The 13,349-nt window shown below is 37.1% G+C and overlaps 1 protein-coding gene across 4 annotated transcripts in view; it reads right to left on the reverse strand.

The window, feature by feature from the left end:
• The window catches only part of LOC101494415 (kinesin-like protein KIN-14B), a 38,268-nt gene that overhangs the window by 8,996 nt on the left and 15,923 nt on the right, over nucleotides 1-13,349 (reverse strand). Inside the window, exons 13-22 of one of the 4 annotated variants that reach the window (XM_073363416.1) lie at nucleotides 9,847-10,026; nucleotides 9,295-9,366; nucleotides 9,123-9,196; nucleotides 8,803-9,028; nucleotides 5,922-6,113; nucleotides 5,601-5,792; nucleotides 5,160-5,510; nucleotides 4,036-4,134; nucleotides 2,697-2,854; nucleotides 2,262-2,505 (exon numbers count right to left, since the gene is read on the reverse strand). In XM_073363416.1, coding sequence (XP_073219517.1) covers nucleotides 2,388-2,505; nucleotides 2,697-2,854; nucleotides 4,036-4,134; nucleotides 5,160-5,510; nucleotides 5,601-5,792; nucleotides 5,922-6,113; nucleotides 8,803-9,028; nucleotides 9,123-9,196; nucleotides 9,295-9,366; nucleotides 9,847-10,026 — 1,662 coding nt within the window. In that variant the 3' untranslated portion in view covers nucleotides 2,262-2,387. Of the gene's footprint in view, nucleotides 1-2,261; nucleotides 2,541-2,696; nucleotides 2,855-4,035; nucleotides 4,135-5,159; nucleotides 5,511-5,600; nucleotides 5,793-5,921; nucleotides 6,114-8,802; nucleotides 9,029-9,122; nucleotides 9,197-9,294; nucleotides 9,367-9,846; nucleotides 10,027-13,349 lie in introns of those variants that run through there. The other 3 variants (XM_073363415.1, XM_004509627.4, XM_004509626.4) reach the window with 3 other exon arrangements.

A 13,349-nucleotide genomic window follows, 5' to 3' on the forward strand; every position in this document is an offset into this window, starting at 1 on the left:
GAATAGGTGTTCTCCATTCCCAGCTTGAATACAATTCTTTCAAAGTTGCTACTGTTTATCCCTTTAGTTAGAAGATCTGCAAGATTGTCATGGGAGGAATTATATGGAGTACAAATTAGGCCAAAAAGAAATCTCAAGTTGCTGCAATGAAGGCAGCAAAAAGGGACACAATGTGGCTAAGAAATAGAAACCGCAATGAAGGCGGAAAAAGGACCACAATGAAGGTGGCTAAGATTTCACGAAAATGGAAACCGCAATGAAGGTGGCAAAAGGACCACAATTAAGGTGGTTAAGATTTTAGGAAAATAGAAACCACAATAAAGGCGGTAGTTTTATGCGGAAGCAAGGGCCACATGAAAGTGCCATTCGGAAACTCAATGGATCATAGTTTGGGACTCGTCTCATAGCTGTTGACTGGGTACTGAGGATGATGTCGAGCATGTTGACAAACAATCTGATCATGGAGATGATAGTGATACCAATGGTGTCGTAGTAGAAGATGTTCCTTCTAAAGATGATTTTGACAAGGAAGCAGATATTGCAAGAAAGGTTCAAGATGCAAATAGTAAAGCATCTAAGGAGTCTGACAAGGTTTCAGGTGTTTCTAAGTCTGAAACTTCCAGCAGAGCATGGGTGAAAGTAGTAATAGTCAATTTTCACAATCTGAAGACGATAACCAAGCTGAATCTGAAATGGCAAATGAACAAGGTACTAGCGATTCTGGCCCATCTGTTCCCCACCTAATGACCCGGTGATTCTACTCCTGTCACTCAAACACTCCCTCCTCCTATTGACAAAACGTCCAGCCGGCAATGGTACAACACTCCCCCTCAAGCTAAAGCTTAACTTTAGCTTGCTACAACAAAACAATGTTTCGCTCCACAAAATAATAAAAAAGATGGAAAGGCAACTCAGGGATACATTTGAAGTCGGAGAAAATTGCTATAAATATAGCCTAGCCAGATAGCCTGATTGATCATCAGTCTGAGAGAAATTCATGGCAAGCAATTGAACAAAGCAAGCTCCGTTCTTCTAAAAGACTGCATTTGGAAGCTTCAAAACAATAATATTGGAGATTCAAAATATTTAAACTTGAATATGTTTCAAGGAGAGAGCGGCATGCTTCAGGGAGATAAAGGCACGAACAGTACATCACATCATGAAAGGACTTCCAGAGGGGAACTGGAGACAGGTGCATGCATTCTCACGCAATAATGTAAGAACAAAAAAAAACAGGAATAGCAGGTGAAGCTCCAACACCACAACTGCTTAACCTTCTTTTAGACTCAATCGCACCATGAACACTCATAATAATATACACATTCTACAGAAAGTTTCCTTTCCAATCACAATTGACTCTGCATTCTCAAAAAGAGGTTTGAACGCAGAACCCCCAAACTCTGCACAAACACCAAGGTCTGTTTGCTGATTGTATCGTAGGTCACTTTGTGGAATCAAAATGTGACCCATAGACAACATTCCAAGCCCTCCAATTTCCTTGGGGGTGTAGAAAATAACAGGTGGAAACCTGCTAGGCATCTTTGAGTTGAGTCCAATCTTGATATGAGTTTGAATTTATTTTCACATTTGACAAGCAAACCCAACAGCTCTTGAGTATGTACAGTTGCCTCTCGGAAATAAGTCATGAGTCCTATTAAAGCCTGGAATAGATATCAATGGCACCAAAAGCTTATCTTCGTTGGGTAGGAGGTCAAGTTCTTCTTCTTTGTCAGAAACATCATCAGATGATTTCTTTCGAATAGATGCGTTGAAATTCACCGCATCTGATGCATCTGCAATTTTATCAAAATCTGGGAAAAATTATGTTTCTAGCAGTGCTAGCTCTCCTAAATCTGAGGTTGACATTAGCCCTCCAGTTCCAACATCAATATATCAAGTTTACAATTTGGCCTACAGCCAAAAGGGTATGCCACCTACTACAAGCCCTCCTATCCAAATGATGGATCGATCGGGATCGGGAAGATATGAACCTGCCAGGATTCCATCTTCGATCTTCGATCTTTGAAAGAAATAATAATCCATTGGAATGGAGTATTGCTTCTAATGACTCATTATTTAGCATTCATATAGGTCACCATAGTTTTTCCAAATAACATACCTTTAAGTTTGGTGAATTATGCATGTCGGAAGAATTGATCAAACCTGAAGAACTAAGTATCTTTAATCGAACCCCATCAATTGCAATTGAAGAGATAGAAACTGCCAGAAAAAGTGCTGACATAAAGAATTTGAAAACAATAGAAACATCAGAAGAATCTTTCAAATTTGACCAAAAGCTTAGTGAAAACCACAACGACATAGAGACATTTCATCAAGATGCAAACTCCAAGTCTTCAAAGTCAAGTGTGTCAAGGATTCACGACGATTCAGCTTATGTTGTAATTATAGCTGGGTGTTCTGCCACCATAAATGGCCGACCTGCTGTTATACATGGCCAAGCTGCAAGTGTTCTCATTGCGGGTGGTTGTTCTGCAGTTGTTGCACCTGTAGCCATACAAAAAGCAGTGACCGTGGCTCCCCTATTTTGACAGAAACAGAGAGGAATAGTTTTGAGAAGACAAATACTCCTAGACATGACTCATATAAGGAAGAGTTAGATACAACTAGCAGTTCATCTGCCAGTTGTTGGCATTGCTTCCAATCTAAACAAGCATGTGATGTTTGTTCCAACTCACGTGGTAATTGTTGCTATTGGTTTCATAGCTTTTCTTGTTCTTCTAGTACATGTAAGCTTTCTTGTGCAAGGTGCAAATGTTGTTAAGGGACTGGGTTTTACAGAATTCAGATGCCTTATTTTTGAAAAAAGTGGTGCAAATGTCCACAAAATCAGAACCTGCTCTGATACCATGTCAAGAATTAGAATAAAATTATATTTATTGAATCTTCAATATATTGGTAATACATCAGATATATTTATACTAGATTACTAAACAACCAAATCCTATGATTACTCATATATAACTAAATCCCTACTAGTACTCCTATATAACTGAATCCCTATTAGTACTCATATATAACTAAATTCCTACTAGTACTTCTATATAACTGAATCCCTATTAGTACTCATATAACTAAATCCCTACTAGTACTCCTATATAACTGAATCCCTATACTTGAGGGATATTAAACAAAAACATATTTTGACACTAAGAAATAACTCAAGATACTCTAATATAATATAAAAGATCTTATAAGATATTTTCTAATATTCTGACACCACCAATATACCCTTATTTATTATATCTAACATACTTAACTACTCCACTAACTACAATTATAAGGGTGTTTTAGTCATAACACATTATATTACCATTAAAATCAACTAAACTAAGCATTTTCTTAAGAACCACACACAACCCAAATAGGACACTTTTTGTGAGTCGGAGGGAATAGTTTTCATATTTCTTCGTTATTATCATGATTAGTTTTCCAATTTAATTAGAATTAGTGTTTAGCCTTTTTATATCAATTGATCAAATCATCAATCATATCAAAACCCTATTCATAATTCGAAGCCTTTATTCTTTTTCCCTCTTTAAAAAAATCCTATGACTTCAACTGAGAGGAAGTGGGATTTTGGAGGGGCAAAAGGGATGTGAGATTGAGAGTGGGTCTAGAAGGTTTACATGTGGAAGAAGCTCAAAATTGTGCCAATACCACCAATATGCATTCAACTGTGTCAATACCATTTGCCCACAATTGCAGTGGCTGCAAAAGCAAAAATTGATATCATGGGTGTAGGAGAAGGAAACCAAACATTACATGCGGGTTTGGGCGGGGACCCTTATGACTCTGCATGCCTTTGTTTTGTGGTTTTCAAGTATAATTGGTTTTATCCCAATTTTTCTAAAATAGAATTTCCATTACCTTACCTATTTATTGGCAACCTTCATCTAGTTACTAATGCAAAGACAACGGCTTGAACTCATGCAGGAACTTTAGATATATGCAGAGGTTAATTCATATATAACAATTACTGCCATGCATATTTAAAAGTTGAAAAAAATAAAGCACCTTCCTTCTTTTATGATCAACAGATTCTAGAGCTGAACGCAACTTGGCTACTTGTGCTGCATCTTCAGCCTCTTCTGTTGCCAAGGTACCAGCAATGTCCTGATAACCAAATTTAAAAAACAGAGGCTCAAACATTAGTTAAGGAGTATAACATCAGAAAATGCTGAAGTACAAGAGGAATAAGTGAAAAATGTTTCATCCCTCTTTTCCTGTCGAAGGTATACATTCAATTAAACAAATAATACAAATGTTACTCCTAGTCATGGATGGCAACTGCAGCTCTCACATATATTAATTAGGCAATGAGATGAATGCAAAAAATTAGAGAAAATAACATTATAAAATTATATGCTGCTTTGGGCGCTCAAAAGTACCTTTTCACATAAAAGATGTCAAAGCAAGCAGCTAGACACATTTTATTTAGACCGTTATTTTTGTATGGTTAATGATGAACATGGTTTGTAAGCTAAGAAACCAATGCCCAATATACATATGATACGGCACGGATGTGGGAATAAAGGAAATTTTTAAAAATTAAGATTACAAAGTCAAGATACATTAACAAAAATTTGTGTATATTTTTATAGACAACATAAATTCACTGTTGGCAAAGAAACATTCACATTGCTAATTACTGATTAATATATAAGCATATCAGTAATCAAAATATGATCAGTTTACAAAAAAAAAAAACAAAACTTGAGACATAGTTATATATCTTTCCCCCACCTATATCAGAATATATTCTTTCTACTAAGAATGTGTTACAAAACCAGATAATTGTGTGTATAGTAAGACATATCGGAGATTTATCCTATCCATATGACAATTGTGTTTTAGTAGGTAAAAAGTATCGAAGAAGTATTTGAGAAGTATTGGTGGAAATATGTTAGAAAGAATTAAAATAATTACTGGATACTTTCTAGATATGTATTGGGAAGTATAGGACGCATATTGGTATTGGATATATGCCAAACACCGATACTTTTGATGTAACCAGACTTCATAATTTGCAAGAGTACCATCTCTCAACTCAAACCCAAGATGAAAAAGTTTAGATCCAGTATCAACTTATGAGTTATGCCTTTATAATAGATTCTAAGCAGATCTAACATGAGGCACACCTTTAAGTGCTGTAGTTGAGAAGTATAGACACGTTTTGAATATTCAAATAATAGCTGGCCAAGAGCATCAGTTTGTGGAGGCAGCGCAGCACCAAGTCCAGCCATCCAACCATCCATAATTGCTGTTGAAAGAAGTTCCAACTGACCAGTTGACCCCCCAGATGCATCATTTCCGGAAATAGATAGAAAGTCAAAGCTCTCTGCAAGCCAGGATCTAATTTGGCGCTGCAGCTCACCTGCCGGAGTATGTACAAAGAGTGCAGCAAGAGCCGTGTTACCTATTGAAAATATTTTGGCTTCCTCAGTAATTTCTCTAAGTTTCCCACCAGTCACCTGCTGTCTCCAGATGTCCTGCTCAGCATTCAAATTGCAAAGAAAATAAGGCAAAAAGAAGAATCTATATGCAACAGAAGTTCTAAAATGATAGGTTTTAGCAGGAACCTGATCAATCCCGCGCATCTTCAGGACAACAGATGAAAATTTGGACTTCTTTTCTGGCTTTAAATTCACTTTAAATCCCTGGATCTGCTCATCAACATATTGCACAGGAGACCTTCCAGGACTATTCCCTCGGCTGGAACTTCTACTGCGCCCTGTATTAGCCTTCTCAAGAAAGCACTCGACAGGCAAGACCTTCCAAATCAAATGAGCAAAACTCACCAAATTAACATAAGGTATGCAACTAGACTTGATTAAATACACAGTCAAAACCTTATCATATTTCTTTTGAAGAGAAATCCAATAACCTCTACCTGTTATTACCTTAATTGATTGCAATTCTGGGGACCTTGCAAGTAAAGATCTTATATACAGAATTCTAACACGTGAAACAAGCATGGTGTCCATTACTCGCTTTGGTTCCATTTTCCTAATAAAAGAGAAAACAGCATCCCTAATTTCAGCAAGTATCTCATGCTCTCTAGAGGCACCAGCTTTGATGACAGCAGCCAAAACCTGCACCAATTTTAAATACGCACATAAAATTCTAGCTGGACATGAATATTAAAAAATCTGTCAATATGGGTATTAGTCCAGTTGTGCAGACATCTTATTTGAGAGCCAGAGCAATCAACATCAAGGAATTGGTGTCTTTAACCCTGCATCTTTTGTGGATAAAATTGAATCTACAACCTAAAGTGATTGCAAAACTAGTTACCACCAATGCAACATGTGACACAGATACAATGACATGGACACTGAAAGAACAATTTAAAGACACAACCACCAGATTATTCCTTTTTTCGAACCTGTAAAAGATATTAGAATGTTCCCTATTTATTATGGGTATCCGTTTTTACTTTATTATTGATTATATCACTCCTTAATTTGAGGAGATGACATTATGTATTCCTCAAATAAAAGGAATGCTCCGTTAACTGAAGTATAATAATTCCCGCTGCTATGATATTTCCAACAGAACATCTGGTTTTGCATGTTTTCCCTCAATTTGTCTCTATAACAAACATTGCTTACACATTAAATTTGAAGAATGTCTCTTTATTGGTTATTTCACCTCGCATAAAGGATATCACTCTATAAATTAAAAGGAGGGTGAATCGGTGCACAAGGCTCCCACTAGGTGGAGTCTAGATATGGTAGATGTATACAACCTTTAACCCCCGCAAATGGAGAGGTTGTTTTCTGGATTTGAACTTATGACCACCAAGTCACACGACAACAACAATACCTTTGAGCCAAGGCACACACGCATACTGGTCTCCCTATTCTTCAGGAAAATAGTTACGTATCACAGGATGTCGTGTTCTATTTGAATATAAGAAAATATCTTAAATATTATGTTGGAGTATCTTTGTTTATCTAGTAGGATCAATTTCTTATCTTAGAATATCTAAGATTATCTCTTAAGATTAATTTCTATTACTTGGTTATTATCATTCATTATTTGTTTATGGACTTCCTTATAAATTTAGGATTAGGAGTCTTGTATCACTGTAATTTGTTCTATAGAAGAATAATGTGGTGAGTGAGAATCATCTTGGAATTCTGTTATTGGTGAGAGATTAGTCTCTTGGGGGAGCCACTTGGCTAGGCTAGTAGTAACCCTCTACTAGATTTATTTTCTCTTTCTCTTTTGCTGTAAGTTTCTCCATTGGAGTATCAATAAATTCCATTGTTTACACCATTCTTTCTCTGTGACTCTAGTAACGTGCCTCAAGAGTATGAGTGATTTCAAAAATCATTTACTGCCTCCGCTACACATGGTGGCGCGTCCAAGGACCTTTCTAGCCCATTATTTCTGCACCATTGTTGCCTCTCTCATCTCTACCAAGATCTGTCTTGGTTTGGTTCTTTCTTGACAGCGAGACACAATTTCTTTTTGTTACAGTCGTGACCTGGTGCTCCTTTTGTTTCTGCTGAATTGCTCCTGCACGTTTTCTGAGCACTGCACAATTATGCAGGTTCTCAGTTTCTGCTTTTGTGTCGTGATATTTTCCCGTTTTGTTTCTGCCCAGTTAATGTGTCCTAGATGTATCAGGTTGTTTCTTGGTTTAATGTTCTCTCTGTTTTCAGTTCTGTTTCATCTCAACTTTCTGGTTCATGTGAGATTCTGTTTTGTGTGCCCTTTTCTGGTCCTACATAAATCTTTAGTTTGCTACTACGCATTTCTTTCTGGTCTAGTTTTGCACATCTTAATTGTTTGTTTCTGTCTCGTCTCAAGCCAAATGACTAATGGCTTGTCTGTTGTTCATTGGTCATCTATATGATCCAGTACGCTTTCTACTTTGTCAAATTTGGACTTCAATGGCAGATTTTCCAGTCATGGTCCTACCACACTGTCTAGTTTCCAGTAGTCTCGCCGTCCAACCAACAACATTAAGATTGAATCGTCGGTACCAATCACAGATGACCTATCTCAATTAAGTTGGTTGTTTCAGATTAAGGACAATGTCTGGCCCAATATCATTTCAGTTTGGTTTAATTAATGTTCGTGAAAATCAGCAATGGTTTCTACAGTTGGTTGATTGGTGGTTTATTCTTGTGCACAAACCTTATTGAATATTATAAAATATTTGACGTTATGTTAGAGTATCTTAATTTATCTCGTAAGATCAGTTTTTTTATCTCTAAGGTTAGTTCGTTAAACCAGTGAAACGACGCGTTCAAAATTTATTGATTAAACCACGACAATTAAATTTACACTTTTAATATTATGGTAACAAATTAATATATAATGGTTAATAATGGTCCATGTAAATGGGTTTTTGTAACTTAACATTGGACATTTCTATCTGGCTTAAAAGTAGTTTTGAATAAAACAAAAAATAAAAATTACACCAAAGTATAAAAAGAAAAAAAAATAGAATCTGATTAGTTCACACTGTTCTTTACCACCAACTTTCCCACAGTTTTATTGATTTTTGGTTTAATTTAACCGTTTTTTTTTTAGTTAAAAATAAGTTGAACCGGCTAGTCTTCTTCAGTTTTAAAATGTGGTTTTACTGAGCAGTTTAAGCCTTTAGGATAGTTGGTTTGTGAACCCCCAAAAACTTAATCATTATTTTCATGAGGCTTATGCTTGACACATTAAAGACTAATATAAAACTGGAAATAGCATATTTGCAAATGCTATAATAAAACTGTTTTCAGCAAACTGAATGAGAAAAAGATCACTGATGCATACCAGCATCAAAAGCTTGTTTGCACCATCGGAAATGGCAGCATGTCCTTCATATTGATCTGGATCAAAGTCATTTAGGGCAGCAGTAAGATATTCACCCGCAGGGGTAGTCTTGACAATTTCAGAGCCAGATTTAACCAAAGCAACAGTTCCAGCATTCTTATCGGCGGTCAAAGGTGAAGGAAGAGCATGCATAGAATTTGTTGTTGTGGTGTCGCTAGTGCCATTCCTAATTCAAGCAAGTGAGACTAAAGCCATTAGTTATTCGTTGAAAAAGAGTAAAAGGAAATTGCAAATCTTACAACAAATAGAATAGATTCTACCCTTTAATATTCTGAGGCTGAACATTAACTGATTCACGAGATAGTGGACTTGACGGCTGAAGATAAGGTGCCAACTTTAGGAAACAAGTAATAAAACAGAGAAGCATTATTATCCATAGAAATAGTGAAATTTCCGATGGTATGAAGTTAACCAAGTGCGAAACTCTCCTACCTTAGGTGACCCAGCCACAGATGTTTTTTCAGTCAATCTATCAAATAATTTCTCATTTTCTTCATGCAACCTCTGCAAAAATTCAAACATAAAAAAGCTCCTCATCAAACCAATAAGAAGTTAGAATGGACAAATTAAATTTCAAAAATATCTAAAGAATCCAAAATTTTAAGCTGATATTTCTTGGTTCAGGTTTAGCTTTATTTTTTCCCATTTCATTACATGCATTATTGGAGCCACCAGGGAAATGAGCCATTTACTGTCCTCATTTTAGTTCAAAAGCTTTTTTATCTAAATTATTTCTTTCAACCATGGAGGTCAGCACATTCTTAAATTATGCTTCTATATCTGTATGTACATCATTTTGTATCTACGAGATGTCATGTGCAGAGTGCTATGGCCATTAAGTAATGTTAATTATAAAAAAAATATCATTATGCAAAAAACTACAAAAGTTGGAGATCAAAGAAGTTAAAAACAATAACCATAATTTAATAGGTCAAAAAAATGGTAGACTACTACTATCAGACACCACTGTCAAGTATAGCAGACCTCAATCAGAGCATCACGTTTCTTGAGTTCCTCTTCTAATTTTTTGGCCACCACAGTGCCATCTCCAGTTGGTCTGGAATCAGATAGAGCTGCAGACTCTGGCTCTGAAACAAACGTTGAACTACTTTTGTTGGATCCAAGAGCTTCACTAAGCTGAGTTTCAAGGGAACTCATTTTGACCTGAATCAAAGAGGAAAAGCAGAGAAGGTTACATAAATTGGTTGGCAAGCATGAAGAATGATGATCACATATATAATTACAAATAGGACTAACGTTATCTCAATTTGTTTGCGCTATAAATCATGTTAGAATATTAGAAAATATCTTATAACATCTTTTATATTATATTAGAGTATCTTGAATTATTTTCTATGATCAATTTATAATCATAGAGATATCTTAGAATATCTCTCATTATTATTGTTGAATAAGAGGAAATGAGAGAGACATAACGGAGTCTGTTTTATATAGGCTCAAGGCAATAAATACAAAAATAAATATGGGAGATATTATCCCTATTTACATGATATGTAATAAATATAAATATATTTTCAACACTCCCCCTCAAGCTGGAGCATATAAATCATATGCACCAAACTTGTTACATATATAACTGATTCGAGGACCTCTTAGGGACTTAGTGAATACATCTGCCAATTGATCATTGGAATTAACAAAAGTAGTGGTGATTTCACCTGATTCGATCTTCTCCCTTACAAAGTGACAATCTATCTCAATATGCTTGGTCCTCTCATGAAAAACCGGATTAGAGGCAATGTGCAATGCTGCTTGATTATCACATATTAATGTCATTTGTGTTGTCTCTTCAAATTGAAGCTCTTTGAGTAACTGTTTCAACCAAATGAGCTCACAGGTCACTAATGCCATAGCCCTGTATTCAGCTTCAGCGCTAGATCTTGCAACTACACTTTGTTTCTTACTCTTCCAAGATATTAAGTTTCCTCCAACAAGTACACAATACCCAGAAGTGGATCACCTATCAATGGGTGAGTCTGCCCAATCGGCATCTAAATAACCAACTATCTGAGTTTGTCCTCTGTGTTCTTAAATTAGACCTTTTTCTGGAGCACCTTTAATGTATTTCAAGATTCGTATCACAGCATCCCAGTGTTCTTAACAAGGAGAGTTTAAGAATTGACTTATCACACTGACTGCAAAAGAAATGTCTGGACAGGTGACTGTGAGGTAGTTTAATTTACCAACCAATCTTCTGTATCTCCCTGAATCTAAAAATGGCTCCCTATGATTAGGTAGAAGTTTGACATTTGGATCCATAGGAGTGTCAACCGGCTTGGCATTCAACAAACCTGTCTCTTCAAGAATATCCATGGCATATTTTCTTTGTGAAATTACTAAGTCGTCCTTAGATTGGGCTACCTCAATACCCAAGAAGTAGTGGAACTTGCCAAGACCTTTAGTTTGAAACTGATGAGATAAATGTTGTTTCAACTGGAGTATGTCCTGCCGATCACTACCAGTTATGAAAATATCATCTACATAGACAATCAAGTAAATGTACCCTTGGGTTGAGTGGCGATAGAAAAGAGAATGACCAGCTTCACTTCGAATCATGCCAAATTGTTGCACTACTGTGCTAAATCTACCAAACCAAGCTTGAGGAGACTGTTTAAGACCATAGAGAGACCTCTGAAGTCGACAAACCATGGTAGAGGACTCCCCCTGAGCAACAAACCCAGGTGGTTGCTCCATATACACTTCTTCTTCAAGGTCACCATGCAAAAAAGCATTTTTAATGTCAAGTTGATGTAGAGACCAATGTCTGATGGCTGCAATAGAGAGGAGTAGTCTAACAGAGGCCATCTTAGCCACAGGGGAGAAAGTATCACTGTAATCGAGGCCAAAAACTTGAGTGTACCCTTTTGCCACCAAACGAGCTTTAAAACGATCAATCTTACCATCAAGACCAACTTTCACCGTATAAAGCCAATGACATCCTACTAAAGACTTTCCAGACAGTAAAGGAACCAATTCCCATGTACCACTACCCTGAAGTGCACACATCTCGTCAATCATTGCTTGTCTCCACTCTGGGTGAGATAAAGCTTCACTTGGAGATTTAGGAATAGAAACAGAAGACAGGGAAGACAAACAAGTATAATGCAAAGGAGAAAGACGATGGTAACTCAAGCCAATGTAATGAGGGGATGGGTTACGAGTAGGACGTATACCTTTACGAATAGCAATAGGAATATCAAGGGTCGGATCCGATAAAGAAGGAGGTGGCGGTGAAGGAGCGTCTGGAGTGACCTCGGTATCAAGAACAGGTGTAGGGACATGTACAACCGATGGTGGTTGACGACGACGATATGTGGAGATTTAGGAATAGAAACAGAAGACAGGGAAGACAAACAAGTATAATGCAAAGGAGAAAGACGATGGTAACTCAAGCCAATGTAATGAGGGGATGAGTTACAAGTAGGACGTATACCTTTACGAATAGCAATAGGAATACCAAGGGTCGGATCCAATAAAGGAGGTGGCGATGAAGGAGCGTCTAGAATGACCTCGGTATCAAGAACAGGTGTAGGGACATGTACAACCGATGGTGGTTGACGACGACGGTATGTCTGAAGAGGTTGTACAGTTGGAGGATCAAAAAGAGGAGTCTTAAGTGGGAGAATGTGAGGGGCCCCCGGAGGTGTCTCAGGTGGAGCATACGTAATAGGCTCTAGTGGTAAAAGAGAAGGTGAAATAGACTTTGGTAGGTCCAGAGGAATAGTTGCAGACAAAGGATTAGGAAGCAACTCTAGTATGTAACAGACTCAAAAAATGTGACATCAGCCGATATGAGATATCGTCAAAGATTAGGAGAATAACAACAATAACCTTTTTGGGACCGATGATAACCAAGAAAGGCACATTTTAATGATCGAGCTGAAAGTTTGTCAAGACCAGGAGTGAGATTATGGACAAAACATGTAGATCCGAAGACTCGAGGAGGAAGTGAGTGAAGAGGGGTACCAGGAAAGAGGATCAAGTGAAGGACTTTGTTATCAAGAGCAGACAAAGGCATGCGATTTATAAGATAGCACGCTGTTAGAACATCATCGCCCCAAAAGCGAGATGGTACATTACCATGAAGAAGGAGAGTACGAGTGGTTTCAATAAGGTGCCGATCTTTGCGTTCGGCTACCCCATGCCCGAAAATGTGTCGCCAAAAGCAGTTACACGCACTCTCACGTGCTGCTACTCTCTCTTGCGATGAAATCTCACACGATGACGTCTCCACAAACACATGAATTGCTTTCCATGAATTTCTCTCATGCTGATAATCATTTCGGCTATCTGGCTAGGCTATATTTATAGCAATTCTCTCTGACTTCACTTGCATCCCTAAGTTGCCTTTCCATCTTTTTTTATTATTTTGCAGAGCAAAACATTGTTTTCATGTAACAAGCTAAAGCTTAGTAAGCTTTAACTTGGAGGGGAGTGTAAGAATATTAGAAAATATCTTATAATAT

Source organism: Cicer arietinum, chromosome 7 (assembly GCF_000331145.2).
Source record: "Cicer arietinum cultivar CDC Frontier isolate Library 1 chromosome 7, Cicar.CDCFrontier_v2.0, whole genome shotgun sequence".
Taxonomy (NCBI): domain Eukaryota; kingdom Viridiplantae; phylum Streptophyta; class Magnoliopsida; order Fabales; family Fabaceae; genus Cicer; species Cicer arietinum.